The 26919-nt window shown below is 37.5% G+C and overlaps 1 protein-coding gene across 3 annotated transcripts; it reads right to left on the bottom strand.

The window, feature by feature from the left end:
• Positions 1 to 662: 662 nt before the first annotated feature.
• phc2b (polyhomeotic homolog 2b (Drosophila)) lies at positions 663 to 26170 on the bottom strand. Of its 3 annotated transcripts, none has more exons than XM_043242845.1 (15): positions 26072 to 26170; positions 16153 to 16411; positions 13968 to 14126; positions 13798 to 13875; positions 13521 to 13682; positions 12655 to 12804; positions 11558 to 11834; positions 8551 to 8924; positions 7231 to 7390; positions 4711 to 4919; positions 3897 to 4029; positions 3468 to 3588; positions 3092 to 3218; positions 2685 to 2961; positions 663 to 1733 (listed from the first exon to the last, which is right to left on the bottom strand). In XM_043242845.1, exons 2-15 carry the CDS (start codon positions 16348 to 16350, stop codon positions 1573 to 1575), a joined length of 2586 nt encoding a protein of 861 aa, XP_043098780.1. In that variant the 5' UTR covers positions 16351 to 16411; positions 26072 to 26170; the 3' UTR covers positions 663 to 1572. The 3 variants fall into 3 exon arrangements, with proteins under 3 accessions (XP_043098780.1, XP_043098781.1, XP_043098779.1); XM_043242846.1 differs by lacking the exon at positions 26072 to 26170 and adding an exon at positions 25849 to 25981; XM_043242844.1 differs by lacking the exon at positions 26072 to 26170 and adding an exon at positions 20128 to 20280.
• Between the last annotated feature and the right edge of the window lie 749 nt (positions 26171 to 26919).

Raw genomic sequence — 26919 nt, 5'->3', positions numbered from 1 at the left:
TTATAAAATGGGATTCTTTGTGCAGCCGTGAGATTATAAAGCGCGCTTCGGTCACGGACTCCCAAGTTTTAATCGCGGCATATTCGTGCTGGTTTCTGTGAAAATAAAGTTTTTACGGTATCAGGGTCGAGATAGATAGACAACCACTGTAAAACGCATCCTAAACTTTGAAAATATGTAGACGGCTTGGATAAATTTGATAAAATGCACGCGCGCCCCCTAGTGGTGTCCTACACATAATAAGAGCGGACTCTAATGTATTTGGACGTTCAGAGTTTACAGTAGTCAACATTTGAAGTGGATGTCATCCTAAGGTTATCTTAAAGCCTAAAGCCAAAGTACGTTCTTGTCTAAGGACAATTTTGGTGATTTTTTTTTTATTCAAACGTTGACTACTATAGATGTCTTTAACAAATGTCTTTAACAAAATATCAAACTGGTTTGCATGTTGTTTAAAGAAAATTAAAAGCAGAACGTTTCACAAAAATAAGTGTTTTAAACGGTTTGGTTTCAAATGACAGAAACATAAAAATATATTTATTTTTTAAAGCTTGGTTAGGTATATCATTAAATCGATGTAATAAATTTTTTTATAAATTTAAAATAATACTAAAAAAAAGGTGATATAGGGTAAAAAAAAATGAAACAAGTCGAGACAAAAATCCTTCATTAAAAATGTTATATTACAAATTTCATTCATCTGATAAATACAGGCATTTCACAAAGCATTGTACAAAAAACACAATTCATCATCACAATCCTTTCTAGCAACATACAATGACAAATCTGGGCACAATTAAAACCAAACATAGCGTCATTCCCAGTAACCCATCGAATAAGGCGCTGCTGAAATTTTCAGACTGGATCCCTTCTTACAGGTTATATCGGTTTTCAGGTTTAAAGTCGAATATTCGATTACTGTGCTTCGGTTATTCAAGTCTTCTTAAAGTAAATATGAAATAGCACCAGTTTGTTGTGATTCAACTCTGTTACAAATACTCACACACAAAGGTAAGAATAATTTACTTAAACATATTTGTACTGTACAAAAGCATCTGACATGTACAATAAGACAAAATCGTACCTGAAAACAAAAAAACGGACAATCCAGAGACACCTGGGCCAAGATGTGGGATTGTAAAACCACATGATAATATTAGTTCTGTTTGGACAGCACTGTGACGCGTACATTATCCAAAGACTTCTTCTGAGCACCGATACTACTAGATAAGTCCAGTGATCTGTGAGTCCCAGTCAGAATTCCAAATCACTGATTAATAATGCCTTCCATTTGGTATAAGTTACTATTGAGCGATTTTTTTTAATTTTTCATAGGTAGTCGGGTCATTTTCTGTTCCAGCTGAATTTATTTCAGTTCTTTTCTTGAGGAGGTGCAGTTTTGGGCTTTAGCCCCAATATGTATAAAGTTTTTAGATATGAATTAAAAAAAAAAAAAAAAGTTGTAGTGCAGTTGGGGCGCTGTAGTCACTAGGTCAAGGTCAGTGACATCAGAGGACACACACACACGCACGCACGCACACACACACGCGCACACACACACACGCTGCCTTTTTAAGGTTTGGAATCTTTCAGCATGTTTATGCGAGCAAAGATCTTGAGGGCGGGTCCTAATTTTATATTCATGGCACTCATTAGGTGATCTTCCTTCAGTAGCAGCATGGCCTGTCCGTCAATCTCCTGAGCACGAAACTCGTCTGCAATCTCCTGGCAACCTAATTGTAAACAGTATATTTTTAAACAAAATTGAAGTCATTTATTGTTGTAGAAAACCTGGTTTTCATGATAACATTCCATTCATCCTATCTTTATATTATATTGTTTTCAGTGATAACATTCCATTCATCCTATCTTTATACAAGATAAAAATAAAATGTTTCATATTAGGTGGCCTTAATTACCATGTTCTTGCATGAAAATATATGTACAATGTACTTATTGTGGTCATATTGTATGGCAGAACACTTTTGCTGCTATTGAAGTGGGATGCTGGTAAGGTTAGGGACGGGTTTGCTGGTATGGATGGGTTTAAGGGTGGGTTGAGGTGTAAGGGATGGGTCAGTGTAAATATAAATGTAATTACAGAGATTAATTACATATGTTATTACATATAGGTATTTTTAAAAGTATGTAACATGTAATAACATGCATGTACACAATAAGTGCAATGTGCCTAATGATTAATTTAAATGTAAGTACATAGTAATTAAAGCCACCTAATATAAAATGGGATCATTTTTTTTAATAAAGAGTCATGCTCACCAGGGCTGCATTTATTTGATTAAAAATACAGTAACAGCAAAATAGTTTTAGTTTAAAATAAAATAATATTTAACATTTTAATATATTTTATTATATAATTTTATTCACGTGATAAATGCTAGATTTGCAGCATCATTACTCCCGTCTTCAGAAATCATTAAACACTAAAGAAACATTTACTATCATTATCAATATTTGTATTTTCGTGAATTTATATTTAAATTTTTTCCTTGAATGAATAGAAAAGCCCAAACAGCAGCCTTTATTTGAAACCAATTTTCACTTTTGATAAACTATGTATCCCTGTTGAAAAAAAGCATAAATTTGAACAGTAATGCCTTTAAAGCACTTAGTACAAATATAGTACAAAACATACATATGCTCAAATGATACGAGCGACTTACCTGGCAAAGAGCGAATGAACTCGAAAACCTCCTGCACATTCCATTTGGTGGGGTCTATTGGCAGGAAGTGCTGACTGAGGAGAGGAAGCTCTTCAGGATCATTAACAGGCACCCCACCTTGAGAAACGATTGGTACAGAACTGGCTGCAGAGAGCGGGGAAGTTGCTTCCTCATAGCTGGAGATATCCGAGCAGGGGCTGGACTCTCCTTGACTAGGCTGAGATTGGAGCGGTGAGGATATAGATTTTCCCTGAGATTGCTGAGACACAGGGAGCCGCTGCAGGAAAAGAAACAAGAGGCTATATGAGGATGATTTACTTTATACATTCATTTATATATTGTATATAAATTATATATTACAAAAATATTGTGGGATGAACCACTACCGCATTGAAGCTGCTGTTCACCTGCTTTTTGGCATCCCTGCCTCTGGGACTATGAGGCCTCCTCCTTCTCCACTGATTTATCTGATTGGTTGTTTTAGTTCTGTTGGGGTGGAACAGACCAACCCGCTTCGTGCAACTTACACTGTATCTGTTCAAGAGGGTTATATATTACCATACGGTACATAAGTAGCATGATGAAGAAGTGCTGAATAATGAATAAGTGTGTATATATATATATATATATATATATATATATATATATATATATATATATATATATATATATATATAGCATTATAACTTCCTAAATGAACCCAAATTACCCATAAAGTATTATGCCGTTTTGACTAATTTTCATTTCTAGATATTTTCATTTATGAGTTTTGGAATCTCTAACCTTTTAGCACAGACCATGGAACAGAAGCGTTTTGAACGTTTGAACTTGTAGGCGAAATCAACCCATCCACAGAGCTCGCATGTGAGCTTGGGCTCCTCTGGCTCCTCCTGAGTCCTCGTGTCTGAATGAAACATGATTAAATAATTAAGCATTCAGTTAAATATTAAGCCGCCGAATGAGTGTCTGTGTGTAATGAATGGAACGGTGAGGCACTACTACGCTGCACCTTGATTACACAAAGATTCAATGGTAAAGTTCACAAACAGGAAATCCATATCTTATCACCTCTTATCACTAATGCATAATGACGCTCCCTTGTTCATAACAATGCGGGTTTTCAATCTTTCAAAACTTGAAATCCTGACACTTAAAAAGGTCATGGATCTTGGAAAACAGTATTTGTTTGAATCTGCTAAGTTGAATGTCCACCTTGTTGTCCAGCCTCCTCCATGTCTGAGTTTGTGGCACTGAGGGAATTGCTGCTGGCTGTTTTCTCTGGATCTGAGGGAAGCTGTGTGTCTGGTTTCTTGGGGCTGTCTGCCTGCGCCGGCGGTCTTTCCACCTGGCAATACAGCATACAAACATGATGTCAAGCTGATCACTGGAATACTCGTTTTTTTCCTACAGTTTACTTTGATGTTCAGTCAAACTAAACTGCAGTCAACTTGCACAAAACACATAAAAAGTCATTTATTAATAAATAAATAATAATAATAATAATAATAATAATAATAATACAGTGATTATTATTGTGGAATTAAATTATTGTAAATAATAATAATTAAAATAATCTACAACAATAATTATTGACAACAATAACAATTGTTACTATTATCAGTGAATTAATAGTCTAAATTTCATATGGATTTTTATAGTCCATTGAAAAATAATATAAATAATAATAATAACTACAATGGTAATTCTTAACAATAATACCCATTATTATTATTGTTATTACTGAGTGAATGTCCCTTTTAAATTTATACTATTATTAATAATTCATTTTTAGAAACAACTAAAATAATAAAATAAATGTTTTTTCCTAATAAATGTTAATTATTAAATATTAAATATTGTAATCATTTTAATGAATAATAATCAATTATTATTATTTATATTATTAATAATAATAATTATTATTATTATACGTATTATTGTTGTTGTAACAGTTATTGTTATCTTTAAAATACTTATGATTTTTAATAGCAGTAACGTCAGTAGAAGTCATTTTATTACAACTCACAGGGAATGGCTCAGCTCCCTCCTGAATGACAAAACCCTCGATGACGTGCGTGAGGACATGTGGCTTCACAATGGCTTGGGGTGGCTTGTTCTCGCCGTTTTGTGCCGCACTTCCCGTCACAGCTGCCGGAGGCGGCTCGCTCGGGGCCGCCGAGGTCATGGTCGGTGTAACCGGTGCTCCCGTGGGGTCTCGCGCTGTCTCCACAGAGCCTGGCGGGCCAGAAACAAAGCATCTGCTCATCACCATAGCAACCACAACAACATCGGCAGCGCAAACATCAGCTGCTAGGAATAACATACAAACAATGCGCTTATAAAGGTTACGAACGTTTAAGGAATACTTCAGCTGGAAAATAAAATTGCTAAACAATATCTCTTAAACCAGCGAAAGCTAGATGGTTTAATGTTTTTTTCCCCCACTATATTTACTCTCCCATGCCATTACAAACTATAATAATAATAATAATAATAATAATAATAATAATAATAATATTATTATTATTATTATATTATATGATTATTATATTATTATTATGCCGTAATTTTGTATGTAAAACATCAGGCATCTGACGTTTGTATGTAAATCGTAAATTTACATACAACATTTTAATTTACATGTAAATTAAAAATGGCTCGCCGCACTAATTGGACGTCATGGCGTTTAACGTCAATGACGTCCAATTAGTCAGTGCGAGCCATTTTTAATCTTTAGTCAATGATATTTGAGAGAAGATTGTCTGCCAATAACGTCAAATTTTTTTCTGTTCCTCACACGAAAACTTCCATATAACATCAGAGTACTTAAGATATTAAAGTATGGAATATTTATTTGATTTATTTTCAATGGAATCCGCCGCCACTGATCAAGATGTAAATGGCATAACGTTAACGTAACTGAAGTTCACCGAAGAAAGGAAATAAGGTTAAATGATACCATGGTGAGTAAATGATTTTATTTTATAAAAACTGCTATTTTAAGAAATTGTCGTTCAATTTAATCACTGAAATGCATCTCTGCTGTATTGTTTACTACGTCCTGCGCTGTTTAAACGGTCCACAGAGAAACTACTAAACTAAGGTCGGTTGCGTTGCTTTTTAAAAGCCTGTCAACTTTACACAGTTCAAAGAAACGCGCCTCTAAGTTTTTTCACGTCACTAACCCAAACTACTGGCTCCGAAACACAAGACATACTGTAGCTTACCGACGAAGCGCAATAAAAAGTCATTTTCCCCAGGGGAGCTCTTCGATTCCGTCTCAAAGCAAGGGGGGAGCCTCATTGCGATTATATGAGTGACAGAATATCCAGACCCCGCCACGCGTGCGATTCTACGCGACAAGCGGTGTGCGCTGCTCCTTTTCTAGCGCCTCACTCCCACGCACAAGCGCCGCACATTGTGCCAGGGAGGCGGTTCACTCTTTCCCTGGATGTCAGCAGCAGCAGGTCACGTGACACGTTCAGTGAATCTTTCACTGGCTTGTGGCAGCGGTTGTGTCTTCCGTGCATTATCCCAAGGTAGGAAAGCACCCTGGTCCAGAGCCAGTCCGTTAAGTCAATGACAGATTTAGGCAGGAGAGCTGCTAGTGCCTTTTTGCCAGGCTAGGAAGTCACGTGACCGGCCCAGAGTCAATTCTGGTCCATATTACTGTACGTGGGAATTGCAGGCCACCCCTCATCCTACTGCCTTCTCTTTTGGCAATTCTGGCTCACAGTGTGGGAGTCGAAAGCTTTGTATTTTAATGCAGCTGTGTTTTTTTTTAATTCCTCAAACGCCTGCAAGCTGCGTGGTATTCGATACAGTGGCCTCAGAAAATCTGTGGACACTTAAGTTATACGTACGATGTATGAATGTAATCGCATTAGATAAGAAAATACAAAACCGCTTTAAAGTCACATAGCAGCACAAGCACACATTTAAAGCAAAACACTGCACAAAAAGTGATCTGATGCATTGAAATTAGGGCTGCGCGATTGACAAAAATCCTAATTGTTGATTACTCCCTTATGAAATTGTAATTGTGATTATTAATTGCGATCACAGTTTACGTTTAATAATGTTCACACCATTGCTTGAAGCGGCCGCATGCCACATTTTTAAATAAACAAGCTAAAAACAGCTGATAAATATATCGTTTTTCTGTAGTCGCGCCTCAAATGCGAACATTGGATTGGTTTCGTCTTTGAATAAAAGAGCGAAAATATGCATAGTATTATAATGCTACACTACAACAAAAATGACAACAGTGCAAAAACCATTAAGATGACATGTAGAAAGAAAAGAATGCATCTTAAGCATGCAGAATACCATAACTGAATTTTGAAAGATTAATTGCCGCTTTGAGAGATTATGTAATTGTGGCATCCGTAATTGTAATTAAAAATGTGATTAATTGTGCAGCCCTAATTGAAATGTATACATTTCTATCTTTTTTACTGGTTAGTGTGTTGGACTGAGTTCTCTCCAAAATATACATTATAATAAAACATTTAAGTATTAAGTATACTCTTTGTGGCCACTGTACCTTGAATTTGAGATGTAGCATTAACAGTGTCGATTTTGGGTTGGTCAGGGGGGACGGTGCCTTGGGTCGTAGTGGTTGGCTGCATTTGTACTGGCGGGCAAATCTCTCTTACCACCAAAGAGGTGGGCTTCTCCTTGTCTTCCTGAGCAAGTCTTGAAGCCTAAATATTATAAAAGAAGTTAGTTGCTTCTGAAACTTGCATAAATGTATGAGTAAATTCTGAGTTATTTACCCCTAAAACAGACCTTCGTTGGAAAAACTCTCTTCCTGATTGATAAATGCTTCATGAACGATTTTATAGTTAAAAATGCATGTTAATGAATTCCAATAATTCGTAAATAGGCTGCATTATCATTCACAATTAGCATAACTCACCTATAGCATAACCCACCTATAAATTACAAATACGTAAAGTACATATCCAGGAAGCTGAATAAAGCTTTGCATTGATGTATGGTTTGGTAGGAAAATATTTGGCCGTGATACAACCGTTCGAAATTTTGAAATCTGAGGGTGCAAAAAAATATTATATCTAAATATTGAGAAAATCACCTTTAAAGTTGTCCAAATGAAGTTCTTAGCAGTGCGTATTATTAATCAAAGATATCTACAAAATATCTGCATGAAAAATGATTTTTACTTAATATCCTAATGATTTTTGGCTTAAAAGAAAAATTCATAATTTCTACCTATACAATGTATATTTAGCCATTGCTACAAATATACCCCAGTGTTTTAAGACTGGTTTTGTGGTCCAGAGTCACAAATATTCATTTAACATAGCCAGGCACTCTTGAAAATAGACAGTTGGTGGCATTTGAGGATGCTTTGGTGGCTCAGCATTTTTTCAGGTTCTTTTATTTGCTATGATTTGGAACATCCACAACATTAACGCATTACTAGGATCTAATTTTGAATAAGAATATTACTGAACATAAAAAATGCAGTAACTCCCAATATTAGCTTCTTCGTTGTTGTTCAGTCACTGATTGGACATTTAGGTGAAAAATTACAATGATAGGCGCAGTGTTTTCAACTGTCATCTTAACTTGTGAAATAGTATTATGCTAATTATGGTAATTAATTATAGTGCATCAAAAAGCAGTAATGTACTGTTATTAATTAAGCTAAAACTAACACATAATGATGGTTTACGGCCAATTTACTTTGTAGATAGTAGGTGTACATTTCTTTCGTACCAACTAACATTTTGAATTTGAAACTTATGTCAGAGCGGCTTTAGGAATGATTTACAAAAAATGAATTGTGCTCTTGTTTGAATGTGGCCCATTATTCTTAATCTACAATCCAGTCTCTTACCTGACTTTGTGCTGGTTGGATTTGGAGGTTGATGGCTGTCAGTTGGACCGGTTGAGCTTTAGCATGGGCCAGGCCTGTGTGTGAGCCGTGCTGGCTGAGTGCATGGTGGCTTACGGTTGAATGGAAGATGGTGGCCTGTTGATTTTGAGCCGATCCCTGGTTGTGAAGCGCTGGTTTAGGCAAAACCGGAATGATCCCCGATGAGGTCTGGGCAGAGCTCTGGATGGCCAATGAGGCTGTCTGTTGGTGGGGCTGGACCGAGGCCGTCTGCAGTAACTGAGGCTGGGTTCTTGAGGTGGGTGGGGCTTGGGGTTGAATGACAAACTGTTGCGGCTGCTGCTTAATCAGGGCCTGCGGTTGGATTTGGGCATAGGCTGGAAGGAGAAACCACAGACAAACACATACTATTACGTACACATACTGTTTCACATGAATAAACATTAAACTGACAATTCCAAATTTACATGGAATTTCATAGGTTTGGGTGGGTTTCACAAACCCGAAAACAGAGGCTGACGTTCTGGCCTGGAACACACATTTTCAAAAAATAACTGACCGTAGCATTGCTTTTCAGATAAACGAGCATGTTAACTCAGCATGTTTCTTAAATATCTGCAAACATATTATAGAATTTTTATAGTTTAGTAGAGTCAAAAACATACATACAGCAGCACCTTTTAAAGTAAATGGGAAAACCAATGTGTGGGGGCCTTGATTACATCTTAATAAATCTGTTACTTTATTTTGGTTTTATTTTGTTCTTCAGTTTGGCCTTTTTGTTGTATCTAATAACACTGGTCTCTGTGGTTGGGTTTTCCAGGACTGTGACAATGGAAACTGGATGAGTTTTAAAACTATGATTAGGTGTTTGACTGGAGGACTCGCCGGAAAGCGTGTTAAAATTTAATATTAACTCAGCAGGAGAACATTCAAACACAAAACCTTAAGAGTTGTGCACATTGAGATCACAACCTCAAAAGTTTATGAGCGGTAAAGGAATCTGAGGAACTCCAACTGGCTGGAAAGTTAGCTAGAGTGTGGTTTTTATGTTTATATATATGTGTGTGTGTGTGTGTGTGTGTGTGTGTTCTGTCACATGCACACCGGATATGCGAAGCAGACGTCAGGAACAAATACAGTCTTTCTTTAAAACTCTTAATAGCAAACAGAAAAGGTTCAGTGTGGGAATGTTCTTCCGTCTAATGTGAATGATGTGGGATGGTGTGTTCAGATGACTCAATCCTCTGTGCTCGCTTTCTCTCACTATTTCTTTCTCCCGGATGTCCAGAATAAGGAGTTGATGAGTTATTCCCTGCAGAGCGCAACCCTGGAAAACCCCGAAATTTCCTGCCGAACGTTCAGCTATATGCAAAGCCACAACACATAACACATTAAAACAATGACATATATGCTTGAAGACACACAATATCTACTTTTTCCTCAAATGTTGGGTCTATTCTCAAAGTGTGTTTCATAACAAATCTGCATCTCCTCTAGGGTTTCCGAAGACTCTCAAAGTGCTCGGATTCTTAATCCATGAGAAGCAATATTTGAGCAAGATTTTCCTATGTGGGTGCATTTTCTCTGCAATAAGTAATGTCATTTTCACTTCAGTAGTTTGAGTGCAGTACAATATTCGGTATGTTAGTATCCACGTTCACGTGATTTTTCTTCTAATGTTTGAATTTTTAGAACATTTGGGCATTTCTTAAAAGCAGACGATTCATCTAAGAGAATAATCCAGGCTGAGTTTCTGTGAATATCATTAATGCACAAGGGGAAAACACTGAATCATAACACACATCACATCAGCTCTCTGGAGCACACTGCTATGGAAACTACATCCCAACACACATGTCAGGTTTTTACCCTTCCTCTCCCACTGAGGCTCACTTGGACCCTCTCAAACACACTTGTTCAATCAAGTTGAAGCTCGTTTAATCTCCTTTCCTTCTGGTTATTTGAGTACATAAACAGTGGCATAAACCTTACACCTGCAAACGATCACTGACATAGTATAATGTCAAAGAAATGGAGCTCTTTAACGAGAAACTGAAATGAAGCAAGCTGACGTAAATGCACAAATGTAGCTGCACTAGAGACAAGCAGTTTCATTGCATATTTTAAATAATCAGTACTCATTAGTCTCAGCCATCAAGCATCAATATTTATTCAAATTTTCCTTTTATTGAATGCAAAGGTTTTTGTGTGCCATTTTCTTGCTTTTTTCACTTTTTTTTTCTGGTAACTGGTGTGAAAATATATTTTGCATTAGTAATTTTAAGGTTAGAATTACAATTTTTATGGCCTGAATTTACTTTGGTCACATAAGACTCCACAAAAGGCCTATTTTTACTTTTTCTGGCACTCGACTGGTGCTGATCTTCCCTAAGATACTTTTAGATATGTTTTGTAAACAAATCTTAGGACATTTTTTTTTGTGTTCTACCAAAACGCACGCATAGCATAGTCTGTACCGGCCTCAACACGCCCAAGTACCTGCTTCTAAATACACAGGATAATTGCCCCGTGTGAGCTGTTATGATTAGAGACCAGAGAAATGATGGATGGCTTGTATGTCAGATGTTGACGGGCAATGGAAGACTTATCTGAGAAAGTGTGGTGTGCCCTTCAAAGACCACATATGCATTAATGCACTTGAGTGTAAGCCATGTAGAACAAATGTAGCCTTGGGTGCATTTCTCTTTTCTTTGGTACTTAGTGTGTGACGTGATAGACAGACAAGTGAAGCTGGATCTCATTAGAGTGCACATGTCAGAAAGCATTTCTATTGAAGTGAAATGAATGTGTGCGCATTTCTGGACCCCTTCTGACAAAAGCAGCTTGATGACAAGCAGCCCTGGCTTAAATGTCAACCAAATGGAGGGATGTTACTATAAATACTTAAATTCACACTCTTTGCAAAAAATGTCTCAGCAAAGTGGAATAGTTTACTATTAATATTTATATTTTAGCAGCACTACAGGCCGTATGGGTCTGAGTTTACCTGGTGCAATTAAGGGATGTGACGAGGACACGTTGCGACTCATGTTAACAGCTTTCATCTCTGTCTGCCCTTCCTCTGCCTTCTTCACTCCATCCGAAGAAGCAGCGTTCATGTTGCTTTTCCCGGTGTCCGAGCTGGAAGCACTCTGGCTGAGTGTCTTGATGAGCGGAGTGGGCTGGATGGAGATGGGAGTCTGCTTTAAGCTCAGTGCCTGGAGACCTGAGGACTGAGAGGCGGAAGACGCCCCCTGCTGGTTGCGCAGGGCGAGGTTCTGCACCTGTGACGTCATAAATCAGCCAATAAACCTTTAAATTCAAATATATCACAACATTTCAATTGCAGTATTTTAAAGTTATTTTTGCACAAAATCACCTGTAATATACACAATATCCCTGTTGGAATTGTTATTATAATTCGGAGTAATGATCGTAATCTTAATCAGATTAGAATCTGTAAATTGAATTAGTATTATTAGTAATTAATAATATTTATGGAGTATTGCATTGGTCACCACAGAGGGGCGCTACAGGCTTCTATGTAATGTCTCAGATGAGGCACTTTATCCTACTGTCATGTAGTTACAGTTATAGTTGAACCACTGTAACTACAGTTGAACGACTGGTGGCAGATGGACTATTCTAACAATGTCTTTTCTTCACCTTGACAGTGCAATTTACTTTTCTTTACTTTACAATTTACCGGTTTTTATTCAAAATATCTTCAATTGTGTTCTGAGGACGATCAAAGCTTTTATGGGTTTGGAACGACATGTAGAAAAAAAAATTATTTTAGGATATAGTACCCCTTTAAGTGTCACTTGATTCTCATTTGAGTATCATTTGAGTATTTGTGGATGAATCTGCAGAATCGATGCACAATAAAATGTTTAATATTATAGTTTAAATGGCAAGTTGTTCTGTAAATAAGGATTTATGTGATTCAAGACATCCACAATTTTATGAATGTTTCATGAAGATAATTGTTTTAAGCACAGCATATTCATGAATGGCAATAAGAAATGTCTGTAAAATTGCGGATACGTTTGAATATGCATGTATTACAGTAGTGTATATCAGCATGTGTGTGTGTGTGTGTACCTGTGCAGAGGCAGACTGTGTGTTACTGGCTGTATTAGCGTCAGACTGTAGAGCAGTTACTGTAGCTGTAGGAGCCAGAATCAGCTGAGAGGATAGAGGGACGGCTCGGCCCAGACTCCTGGCTACATGCACGAGGTTACTCTGCTGAGCCTAAAATAGTCGTAAAATAATCACATAAAGATGCTCATTAACACCACTTCCTCTCCAAACTCTCCATCGTACTTGGGTTAACCTGGAACTGTTAGTGTTCACGGGAGCCAACAAATACCCATGCAGCGTAAACCATCGTAAGTATAGCATTGTAATCATTTATCAATATTGTGAATTATTGATCAAACAGCTTATACCTACACAAAATATGGTAACACTTTTACTTTAAGCCTTTATGTATAACTTATTGTAAAGGTATTATGTCTATTCTAAAGCATTTAATGCGTCTTTTTTATAAATAATTGATTTAAGTAATTCAAGTACCACTAGATTATTTTATATGACCTTTTCATGACTGAACTTTGTGATCATTAGACTACAACAGTAAAAGCATTATGCATATCATATTAAAACTATGATAACTAGCCTGTTGTTACAATAACAGTCATCCAGTTAGATTTATGCAAATGTAAATTGTTGCAAATGTATTTTTATTTTGTAATGTTTTATTGTTAAGCTGTACATTGCAAAAATAAACTGTAAAATGATGCTCACACTAATTATCAATAGCCTAGCTGAACTTATCTTACTTCTGGCATTTAGCAAAAAAGCAATGACTGAGTAAAAGTGAGCGTTTCGCTCCTTAAGTATACATAAAATATAAAACGCAATCTCACAAATATGAAACACTCTTGTGTCTATACAGGTGTGCTCACCATCTGTGCTCGCAGGTACATTTGAGCTTGGCTGGCTGTCAGGGTGGAGCTTGAGGCGTTGCCTAGCAACACAGCTTGCTGGGAGATCCCAGAGGGGGCGGAGTTTACGCTCTGGGCCCGACTGAGCAGCTGAGCAGCGGCAGGGGACGTGGTTAAATTAATCTGAGAGACAGAGTTGTGACATGAGCAGCCTGAATGTTATGTCACATGCAAACAAAGATACTGACGTGATTATGAGCTGCTTGTTTTTAGTAGTTGCTTCCAAACAAAAGCTTACTGTGGTCTGTGATGTCCCGCTCTGGGTAGATGAGGTCCCATTCTGGTTTGAAGTCTGTCTGCCGGCTGCTAAACTGGCCTGGAAGGGAGAAACATGACAGAGAGAGTAAGAGTGTATTTGGACGTGTTCTGCTTCTGTCTCTCTGCAGGAGACTATGGACGCTAACTGACCTGCTGCACCGCCGCGAGGCTCTGGAGCTGCGCTGTGCTGAGGTGCTGCTGCTGTAGAGCTGCCGTTTGCAGCATCAGATGCTGCTGTTGAGCTGCGTACATCTGCTGCAGGTACTGTGCCGCTGTGCTGGGCTGCCTGTGTAGCGCCTGCTGGATCACCTACCATGCAAATGAGACCAAAAAAGAGTGAGAAACCTGATTCAATCTCGCTGTTATCTAGGTTCACGTATAGAGCAATGAGATTAGATGGCGTGAAATGTAGAGTTTAATGAAGATTCTAAGATTTTGTTTGGGAAATTTCACATCCCCTCTAGAGTTTCAATCTCAGAAGTGTCTCAAACTCTTCTCATATTTGCTAAGATACCTTTTAAAGTCAGAAATCTCAATATAAATGCGGAGCATTAGGCCTGCGCGATATATATCGTCTGCGATAATATCATTATAGTTTTTTTAAGTATTTTTTACAACAATTCAAAAATCAAGAAGTTAATTTAGACACCATATTTCCTGTTTTTGCGATATTTCAAAAGCGAAAAATAATTCCAAACACAACCATATCATTAATTTGCATCTCTGAGCAAGATAACAGTAAAAAAATAAATAACTAAATAAAAAAAAATAAAAAACTTGACAAAGTTTATATTTAAATCATAAGTTACTGCAAGCTGTGATTGAAGGTGGTGTTGAATGTTTGTTATAGGTCAGATTACAATCCTAATCTTTTAATGTTTACTTGGCACACATAATCTCAATAATATCCATTTGTCTCCCCTTTATGGACTGAAAATGAACTGCAACAAAAAAAAAAGCAGCATATATCTGATTCTTCTGCTGTATTTCATATACCATATTTGTTTTTAAGTCAGCCTTGATGTTCAATATGGTTATATTATCATAATATTTAATATCATAATATTAATTGAGTAGGAAAATGTCTAATGTCAACCACTGTATTATAAGGCTTGTTTATGCACATATACCACTGCAAGTCTAATAAAGCATAATAGCAACAGTAACACAGTGACATTATTATATTTATTGAAAGCCATATAGATACTTATACATCCAGTATAAAAGTAAACTGTAGGAACAAAAACCTACCTAGATTAACAGATGCTACAGATTCTGAGCTAGCATGCCATAATATGACAAAAACATTCAGGACAAAATTAAAACAAGATGTTGAAATACCTGAACAAGAGCAGACGTTCAAAAAATATGTTCTGTATATGATGGCAGTGTAGATAAGTGCATCGCTCTCATCGGTAATGATACCTTAGATCTTTTTTTCCCCAGCTATAATATGTTCTCCGTCATCCTGCACTTCCTTTATGTCTTACTGAATGCTGAACTGCCCACAACCGCACAGTTGCTAGGCAACAGGCATCCTGACCCCTGGTCTTGGTGTGAGTAAAGTGCAGCCCGAACTGAGTTTAATGAGCAGTGCTGCTTGTGTCTGATCAATCTGAGAATACTCTGACTGAAACAGCGGGGTCTTACCTGTTTCCAGTACATTTCATATGTATCACAATTTTTAAACAATGCAGCCCAAATAATTAAAATTCTGTGGATTGATTGGATGTTGCCATTTTTGAGCAACATTTTACGCAAATATAAAACATAATATTATTAATAATAACAACAACAACAATGTATAGGACCCTTAATATTACTATAATTGGTGTTGTTTAAAAAAAAAAAAAAATATATATATAAATTACTCAATGCACTGCAATTACTGTGTTTAAATAGGATAAAAGATTATTATTACCATTATTATATTATTCGGCTGAAATTTAGCAAAAGTGTCTAATTGTCAGCCTCTTAATGTATTAGTAGAAAGAGGTCAAAAATCAACCCTTGAGTCAACAATAAACAATATTGCTCCACAACAGAGGACAATTATGAATATGCATATAGCATGGAAATTGCTGTCTTTCCCCTTATGACTGCAGTAAAAAACACACCAGCAGATGGCAGTGTGGATTTAAAAAAGTATAGTAATTAAACGTCTAAGAAAACAGTGATGTGTGGTGCAATGCAGTGAGTGATTATACAAGAAAGTTTGACGAGAGAAGTGGCGAATCGCTAACATGCGCGCAGATGTTATCGACACAATTACTACGCGCTTCTGAGCTCAGCTGTCTATGGGTGAAGTAATGGTGATGTTTTAGTGTGAGCGTACCTGTACAGTCTGTCGGTCAGGTATGCCGCTGTACACAGATATCTGTGGGACGGCCGCTCTTCCGCTGCTCGTGCTGCTGCTGCTGCTGCTGGAGCTGACAGTGCTGGCAGTGGAGGCACTGCTGGTGCCGGTGGAGGTACTGGTGCTTGTGCTGCTGCTGCCGGCACTGGAGGCAGGAGTGCTCTGCTCGCCCTCCATTGTGCCTCCCCGATGCCTCACCTTCGAACCACGGCCGCCCCGCTGCCACACTCGACGCAAGCTGAGACCCACAGAGAAACATAACAAATATTATATGTATATATGTGTATGTATATATATATATATATATATATATATATATATATATATATATATATATATATATATATATATATATATATATATATATATATATATAAAATATTCCTATCTTTTGCTGTAGTGTGTTAGGAGGAAATATCAGTTCACATTTCCAAACATTCATCTTGCCATTAATTGTAATAATCCCTTTTTTTTTTTTTTTTTTTTTTTTTGCACAAGAGTCCACAGAGATCTGATCTGATCATCATCCAGTGACATGAAGAAACCGAACAAACCAGAGGCAACATGCTCCAAGATGCTTTAAGAAACCTACCTGCAAAGCTACAGTACTATTAGTAGTTTTAGTCACCTGTGTAAATATGCAATAAAATGAGGACGCTGTCATAAATAGATCATTTTTAGCAATTGAGTTCTACTAACTAAATTAAATCAATGTTTGGCGTGACCATCCTTTGTGTTTGAGGTTGCTATTGTACTTGGTGCATAGTTTTTCAGGCATCTTCAAGCATCTTGGAGACTCAATTAAACCCTGGCTTTGAAAATCACACTAAACCTTTTCATGGTTTCCGTTTAATTTTAATTTATCGTGCAACCCTCATGATGATCATAGTGCTCTTTGAAATACTTTCACGTAAATACCATGATCTATAAATACAGCAGTCATTCAGCTTCATGGTAAATAGCAAAGTGTCATTATATTACCATTTGATACCATCACAGTATTATTTTATAAAGTTTATATACAAACGGAAAATCCGAGCTGATGTAAACATCACTTCATTCGCTTACTGTACTTTTCTGGAAATGACATTATAATTGTATTAGAGTTCATTCCGGACACTGAATTTAAGTGTTACATTTCAGTAAACCTTTTTTCTCAGCAGTCTCCAGTTACCAGCACATGAACGGCCATGGAAGATGGATTACACGTCCAGTCAGAAGAGTTTCTCGTGTCAATATGCGATACAGAACCACACTAAAGGTTGTCAAACAGTGTTTGTGTCATTACTTATATATAGAGTGATTTAATAAATTTAAGCTTCTTCAGCAAGTTCGTGACTACCACAGACAATAATTTTAACCTTTAATCTTATTTCCAGTAATTGCACATTTGCTTATTTCTATATAATTTAGGGTTAGTAATTTTGTGTGGGAAGATATTTCAGGAAATATGCATTTAGTTGTCAAAAGTAGACAAATTACTATAGATTACAGTAAAGACAATTACTAAAGTTTCCAATTCCAAGTAGAATCTGTTCTTTCAAACTCTATTCATCAGAATCCTGAAAAGGCATCAGAGTTTCTATAATAATATGAAGAAGCACAACTGTTTCATGTTTATAGAGCAACAAACCAGCATATTGACGTAAAGATGCTGGAAATTATGCTTTGTATCGCAGGAATACATTACATTTCAATATATATTGAAGTGGAAGTTATTTTACATCATAATAATTTCAAAAATTTCTAAATATTATTTTATCAGATAAATGCAGATTTGGTAAAAAAACTATTCTCCACATTGCATTAATAAACCTATAGGCATGATGCCTTTTTTAGACTAATGTCAAGTAATTTTCTGTGATCATTTTGTGATAACAGCATAATATAATAAATATCGACATATTCTTAAATCAAGAAGAATTTTCTAGACAATAAAAATTATGGTCTTGTTCTCAGAAGAAACAATTCAAAATTAAGTGACTTTTTGCTTAGAAAAAGCTAAATAATCTGCCAATGGGGTAAGCAAAATTATCTTATTTAAAACACAAAAAAAAGTAAATGTAAAAACAGATTTTTTTTTATTTTTCTGAAAACAAAATAAATTTTCTCGTCTTGAAACACCTATTTGATTTAATTTTTTTAAATATTTTGGCTAGAAACAAAAATCTTAGATTGAAAAGCATTTTTGCAGTGTGCACAAATGCAGCGGACAGGGCTTGTTATAAATCTCTTTATATAAAGCTCTTTAATCTTAGACATAGATGCAGATGTCACAAAAGACTCATGTGCCAGCTCATCCCATCATATATAAAATGAAGCATGTAATCAGGGCCAATAAATGAAAAATAGGTGTCTGGGCTGAGGGTTCACCCCTCTAAATCTCATCACCAGAATCGCCATAGGCACTATTGTTTAAATGACTTCTCTCCTTTTCTTTCTGTTTCTCTGTCTTCTGTGGTTTGTTATTCAGGGACAGAAAGTGGTAATGGGATTGAAATGGGGGACAGAAAGAGAACGAGTGCTGGGACAGAGAGGGGGGTGCTTTAGAGGGGAAGTGTGGCATGGTTTCAATTATACTCATTTAATTACTCGCACGCACGTGGTTGAGAGCACTAACCCCAAACACTCTTCACCCCTCCCGTTCTACCCCGAATCGCCCCCTCTTTACCCACAACAAACCATTATGCCTCCCCCCTTTCTAGGTCTGTTATTACGCCAAGAAATGGTGTAATATCAACGAGCCCTCCCCCTAAGCCATTTCCTGCGCTCCAAAGAACTAATGGAGTTGGGCATTGTAATTAGATAATCTAAATATAAGTCCTGAGCCTCATTAATATGCATTAATGGAAAGGCCATAGGGATATCTGGGAACATGGTTACAGAATTAGAAAATTATTAAATGTTTGACAAACGCAAAGACACTGGGTTTTGCGTAAGTTTCTTTTAGTGTGTTCGCAGTGGCATACTAGCATGCTTTTTGCTACATACTGTGCTCATATAAGTATATATAACGATAAAGGATTCAAACAGCATGCTAAATGTCACACAATCACCCTACACTGCATGAATAATTCAGTAAATAAATTTTGTTTTAAAAATTGGATATGGGTAGTTGACAAATAAAAATTGGACTGTGTCCTGTTTTTCCCGTACATAGCAAATACGCATGAGAAAAAAGAACTTAACACACAAATAACAAGAGAAAAATGTATCTTATAATGCGTTTTTATATATATATATATATATATATATATATATATATATATATATATATATATATATATATATATATAATGCATTTATTGTAAAAATGTAAACAGTGCAGTTTTGCAGCTGAAGTTGGTGAATTCATAATTTGGAACTGAAATGTAGGTATGTCATGCTTTTTTTGTGCTGCATACTTAGTATGCATACTATGTACTGCAGAAAAAGTACACATACTATGCTTGTACTCTATCACAATCTTTTTAGATGTTACAAGCTGTGTTTCTTAGTAAACGCTAGAATGTGCTTTGGTGGAAATGAATCATGAAATGCCATACACTTATGATTAAAGCCTGCTTGGTTCATATTTAGCACTTGAGTGGGTCTGCTAATGAGAGGGAATCTTCTGTTGAGTCCAAGTCCCGGGCCCCTCTGAGGCTTCCGGTCCAACCAACCATATGCATGCAACCAATAAGAGGCTCTATACAGTGTACAGTTTAAACAACTATTAAATGTACTGTCACCTTAGGTAGAGCTAAAAATAAGTCTTTTGGTAATTCCAGGACACAGAACAAACTAAACATCCGTTCCAAAAAAATCTAAAAAAGTTACAAGGACGTTAGGTAAGATGGAAGGATGAGGATGGAAATGGAAGACAGACGTGCATCAATATGCATGGACTGAGAGATTTCACAGACATCCAGGTTAGCCAAGGGCCCACCTTCCAGACAAAAACCCAGCTCCTACCTTTTCTGAGGGGCAGCACGAGCTCCGTTTGGCCCCGTGGTGAGCCCCATGCCTCAGGACCCTAATGCTTCTTTGTCTAGTGTGTGTTCTGCACCCCAATCCTGCCAGATCACCGCTAGCATCCACCGTCCCAGTCGCCAGGCACAGACACACTCTCTCTCTCCCTGTTTCTCTCCATCTAACACACACGCATACGAGCCCCCCCCCCAGTTCTGTGGTTTCCTAGCGACAGCCAACTGGGGGTGCCTTTTGGAGCCCTATTGCAGAGCTGTGTGCTGATTGGACAATTGGTTCTTCTCTAATGAGGATGATGGTAATGATTTTTTATCCCCCTCTATAAGCACCACCGGCTCCCCCCTTTTAGAATATTCACCAGTGATGCTCGTCCTGCCAAAACAGAGGAAAAGGCCTGTCCTGAAAAATGAGACTTTGATGGCAGTCATACTTATATTTAGTGTTGTTATAAATGTATTTAGAAATGCTGTTTTGATAATACTTAAAGGTTAGGGACTTCAATAAAACTCAATTCTGAGTATAATGATTTATAATGATCCCATGCTAAAACACCCTAGCATCTTTATGAGTTTATTTTGGCTTACTGAACACCCAGAACCCAGAATGCCCTAGCAACCGCATAGCAACACCCAAGTAACGAGTATACGAGTAACACACTCATATTTTTAAGCAAATGTAATATTCTAGTAAAGATAAGTTGTATTTAAATGTGCAGTATGTAATATGGACAGCTAGTGGTTGAAATGGGTGCTGCAGTCCAAATTCAAAATGTTGGTTTCTCCTTCCCCTCCTCCTCAGACTCGTCACTGACGTGGGTTGCCAGATTGAGGCTACGCAACAGAAACGAATGCAGTAGAAAGCTGATGAGTTCAATTCGTTTTAATGCGCCTCTGGTCACAGATCATTTTCGGAAAAAAAATGGTGGGTACAATCTGCGATCTCTGATGGAGTTTGCTTGCTCGCTTCCATGGCAGAAATACGCTGCGTATTCTGACAACTGGCAACTCGTGCGCAGTGGGCGGAGTCAAACAAACAAAAAACAGACATTCTGACACGGAACATTCATGTCAAAACAGAATACTGGCGATTGCGTCGATTTTCAGAGGAAATCATGTTTCTTAATAATTTGCAAACATACCATTTTTTTATATTTTATGCTTTAGCACAGTCGCACACAGCGCCTTTAATGCAGGTGCTAAAAACAAAGACAAAGAGACACCAAGCGCAGACACGGTGAAGAAAACGCTGTAGTTCACAGTGTTGGTTGATGAAGTGTTGTGCTGATGAGGCTGCCTCTTAATAATCAGTGATTAGAGCATCACTTAGCAAAGGGTATAAACCCCCAACCGCTGTGGCAATCACAATCAAACCACACACTCATGAAAAACAGACCGCATGCGGCCGATGTGTTATTCAGATTGTCCGTGCTCCAGAAAGTGAATGGGGTTTTGGGACCCGTTTAAATCAGGGCACAACAAAAGACCATTCTGGTCGTTCTGAAGAGGCCCTACTAAATTGAAAATATACATACAAGGGGGCCTTTCTGACCTTGGAGGAGGAGATAAGAACGGCACTGTCCTGAAAAGTAAATTGAGGCACTTATTGTGTAACACCTCTGGGCTGTGTTATTCTGAAATGTACTCTCTCATATAATATATTGATTGCACACAGACGGGCATGAACGTCATTGATTGCCATCTGCTTATTAGCATATAGATTAGCTTCTGGTGGGGCTGGATAAATTAAGGTGGAAGAAGGAAGGTTAGAGAAGGAATGAGGAGGATGAAAGTAGGTTGGCAAGGTGGAAACCGCATGAAGAGACGGAAAAGATTGCAAGATGGGAAGTAAAGAAAAATCATTGTGAATAATATAGTTTTAGTCTTTCCATTGTGGTTTAGACTTTCTATTTTTAGCACGACTGTTAAATCTATTCCTTTTCTTTATGTTGTCTAACACCTCCCTCTTGTTTCATTGTCATTTTCACATGCGCTTCATTCAGAAGACAGAGGATAGAAAGAATGAGCGTGAACAGAGAAAAATAACTGGAATATACGATGAAACGGGCAAAGATATAGATGGGAAAATCAAGATGGACAGATGAGGAAGAGGCAGTAAACTGGGATGGGATGGGATGGGATGGGGGTGCTGCTGTCTGTCTGGTCTGGGTCTGATCCATATTAGTTACTCACTCATCCACTCAGCATGAAATGAATGGGGGGCAGGGAAATGAGGCGGGGGTGGGCAGCCACCGGGAGCGGCGGAGGGGGCGAGGACAGATGCGAGAGCATTGAGAGATGGAGGAATGCTGATTTTACGGTCTCTCACATCACTAAATTTGGACTCATTAGTGCATTTTAACTGACTGCGGTAAAAGTCGTAGTAAACCTCAGTCTGTCGGCGCTGACTCTGGTTAATATGTTGGTAAGAGTGCATTTCAAGAGTTCCTCTATTTTCAATTTATTTGTTTTTGTTTTTATGCATGTATTGTTTTGTTCCTTAAATTATTTCATCAGCCTGTGCGTTGATTCGTGAGTTCACTGACAATTACAGACTTTTTCTAGTTTTTAATTTTATACTGGGGTCACCTATAAACACTGAACTATACTGTGTTTAAATTACATTCAATGTATCAATTAAAATGTACATCTGTATCCATTATGTTGCATGATATTCAAGTTCATTAAGATTTTATTCATTCTTTATAAGTATATGTTTTTAAGCATATATTAGGCCAGCTTTATGACAAATCATGATGTTAATGTTTATAACATCTTTCCGTCTTATGGAGATATTTTTTACGCAGCAATACAAGCAATTAAGCAGTTGAGCTACTACATGGCCTGAACAACAAATCACAGCCATAGAACACTTGCCGGTGGGCTCCACTGGTCTAATGGCAGCGCACGACAGTGAAAAGCCTCACTGTAACCCTTTTTCACCTTCTTTCTATCCTGCTCTCTTTTCTTTTTCCTCTGAGACGCCGTTAATTGGTGTCCCTTTGGTACCCCATTCTGTGGCGGTAGAGCTGCTACGGCCCCAGACAGACATTCCCAAGTGACTCTGTTTCCCTCAGCATCAATGCAGCGGAGATGGATTAACTCTCCCTAAGAAGGCTGTGAATATAGTACACTGATGATGACCACTAAGATGGGCTACGGAGGGGGGCCCTCATACTTATTAATGGGAAGGAGGATATGAATGTCGGTAATGAGCACCTCTGGAACCACAAACCTTATTATGATTGTTAAAAAAAAAAAGAATAATGATGTTGGCATTGGTTGTTAAGCATTCGATGATTTATTCTTTTATATAGCTAGCGTGGTTTGGGTTATTTATCAAAATTTTAATTAAAGGTACACTTGAGTAATTTTTTATAATTTTCTTTTGTTTAAAATAATAGATACACTCATTAAAAGGAAGATTCAAGTCATATTAGCCTATTAAAAATGTTATTTTTCAGTCTCATGAAAACAAATATAATAAAATCATATGAGCAGCTAACTTTGTCTTAGTAACCCCTGTTATTTGACATTTTTGTATTACTTGAACTATGGTGCATGCAAATAGCACATTTGTTCTATGGCTTTCCACAGTAAATGATTTTTTTTTTCATTTTTGCTTTTGCCTGATGTTGCATTTACAGCATGTTTCAAAGGTGAGAAGTTACGCTTTTAGTTATAAAATAAATAAACGTTGCTCCAGGCCGCTCTTTTTAAAAGTCCTCCTTAATATGCCAATATTCATACCTTTGAATTTAAAACATCTTGCCAAAAGAGTAGTATGTGGAAAAACCGCACACTCTTTTTCCCCTAAAAGATTTTGGGCAAGCTCATGTTCTTTCTGTTTAACATTTGTTGTCTTCAGTGTCACGGTGCTACAAAGCAGAACACCTCTATGGTCTTCCTGGAGAATGTAGACATCAGCCCTGCGCTGTCAGTGACTGAACACCATGTGGACACTTAGACTTATCAGTGAATCCGAGAGCACATAAGTTACAGTACATCTGGACTTCTTTAATTAAGCCGATCATATCTACGGGGAAAGCATGGACTGTGCAAACCCACAATTTAAGCCGGGTAAACACACGTTTATATGCACACAGAGGGATCCGTCTTTGACTCTGGGTTAAAACTGAGACACTCGAAGCTCTAATTCCTTCAAGTAATCGGCACGTTAGAGTAAGCGCACACAATCAGGCTCCCAGTGCAATTAACCTTCAGTCCCACTCACAAGAATTCTGGGTCACTGCACAAAGGAGGGAAGATGGTTTATTTAATAAAAGCACTTTAACAGACAGCTAGAGGAAAAGCTTCTGGATTAAAGTATGGGTGGATGGGCAGACAGACAGATTCTTTCACACAGACTGTATTTTCTAAGACAAGCATAGCTATTATTACTCATTGTCTTGTTGAGGAGAGGTTTGCTATGTACTTTCTAAACAGTCAAACTAACGATTTACATCTGTCAGACTAGAATATCACGAAATATTGCTAAATTGATTATAAATCCACCTAGTAGTGAAAGTCCAGAACATGCTTTGCATAGCAAATCAGCTCTTCGATTTTCTTCTGAAAATGCATAGCTAGTTTAAATTCCCTGTTTTGAATCCGCAAAAGTCATTTGATCATTTTATGCAATGATTTCATTCACTTTACAACAACCATTTAGAACTTAAACAACACTGTCCTCTGGAACCACCAATCTTATATGCATTCTACGAACAACAAAAAAAGATTTATCACTGATTTATTCTTTAATAAGGCTAACCTAGTTTGTTCATTGATCTCCCTGATAAACACATCAGCATTTAAATTAAAGGTGCACCGAGTAATTTACTGTTTTTGTCTTCGTTTAATTAACGTATACTCGTGAGATGACTCCAGTCATATTTGTCAGATTTGTTGCTTTGAATGATTTTATAATCTTCCTCAGTGACTCAACAACTAATTAAAACTTAAATGAAACTGTCCCTCCGGAGTTTGATTGGAATGCTGAGGCGGTTGCTTTGCACCATGAAACTGGTTTGTTTACTGTGAAAACAAAAAGGCCCGAGCGCACCTAAGTTATCAAAATAATGCAAGCGTGTTTATTATAAAGGCAAACAAGCTGAACCGAGTGGCAGCGTTGCAATTCCATGAGGCAGAATGGAATTTTGCATGTTTGGGAATCTGCAAATCAGAACGATCTGGATTTAATGCCATGCAGACGGGTTTTTTTTTTTTTTTTTGTCACAGGATCTGGTTTGGAGCGATTTGCGCCTCTCGTTCTAATCCAGCTGTGTTGTTATTTGGCTGAATCACCAACTTGGAAGTACTAAAGAGAGGAGCGGTTTAAACGTACGCACACATGCACATGCACACAATCATCCAATTGCACTGTGGTCTGGCGCACTCATTCACATGGTATCCATTCTATATAATCTGGCCTAATGTGGGTCACATGGAATGCCAAGGGCACAATGACCCGGCCATGACCCCAGACTTCACTCTTTCGGATGCACATACGTACTGTACTCGGCGTGAAGGAAACTGACCTTGAATGGAATATCCTTCAGTTTTGAAATGTATGCTGTTAGAAAGGCTGATAATATTCCTTCCATCTTTAAAATTCAGAGTTTATCTGAAGTAAGCAATGTAAGGCATTCAAGCTTCACTTTATACACAATTATGGCAGGTTTTGTGTTACAAAATAGGATTGTTGTCTTACTGAAAGTATGTTTTGTCTTTACAGGTTTGCCAACCGCAGACCAGTGCCCTCACATCCACATTTTCGTCCCTTGAGCTGTCAGATGTGGGCTGGCAGGCTTTGAAACAGGTCTGGAAGCATGCAGTAAGAAAACAAACACGTCCCCTCTGCCTAAATCCTTCCACCCTGTTTAGGATCCACCAGAAGGAAGGAATTGCACAACATGCACATAAATAATGCCTACCTTACGCTTTGGCTTTGCCTTTCCTTCCTAGGATTGGATTACGTCCTGCTTTCCTGCTATCCTACACCATTTCTGGGTTGTGTTTGTGCTGTAAGCTTTACCGCAGAGCAGAGAGAGAGAATCTAAGCATTAGCATTCCAAAGGTCACATGTGACATGGCCTCAGCCAATCACAGGGCGGCTCGCTTTCATGACCCTCCCCCTTCTTCCTAAATCCCTCCCCTGCTTCTAGTTCTGTCAGTCTACAAGCACCATGGCAACACAAAGGGCTTTAATTCCTCTTTTGGATTTCATGGCGGCTCGCTTGAAATGCATGCTGAAAAGTTTACAAGAAGCATATGAATGAAGCCTTCAACAATGATCTGTTTACACATTAAATATTTGACCCGTGAAAGCCTAGCCATTTGTTATATATAATATAGATGTTGACTTCTATATAAAAATAACGGTTACACTTTATAATGATTCACTTTGGTTACATTTTAAGCATTTATTCATCTTGGTTCATTTTAAATTTGCATATACTGATACATTGACATTATGTTATGTAAATTAACCTAAACTAGTATATTATAAATGAGCATAATGCATAACAACAATAAACATTTATTTAGAAGATTAAAAAAAATAGGCAAATAATAAAGCATAAAATCTTTTTCATTTATTTTTGATATTGTATAATTTTCTTTAACCTCTGTCTCGTTTTTTGGAGATAAAGACAATGTTATGGGGTGCTGGGTTTTGCGTAGGCAATGGGGTTGCAATATATGCAAATATATTCAAATAATGGGGCACGAAGATCACAGTAAAACACAGTCCTCAGGGCCCCGGGGTTAAGCTGATTGGTTG

The sequence above is a fragment of the Puntigrus tetrazona genome, chromosome 6 (assembly GCF_018831695.1).
Source record: "Puntigrus tetrazona isolate hp1 chromosome 6, ASM1883169v1, whole genome shotgun sequence".
In the NCBI taxonomy this organism is placed as follows: Eukaryota; Metazoa; Chordata; class Actinopteri; order Cypriniformes; family Cyprinidae; genus Puntigrus; species Puntigrus tetrazona.
This window is presented reverse-complemented; position numbering and strand designations above follow the sequence as displayed.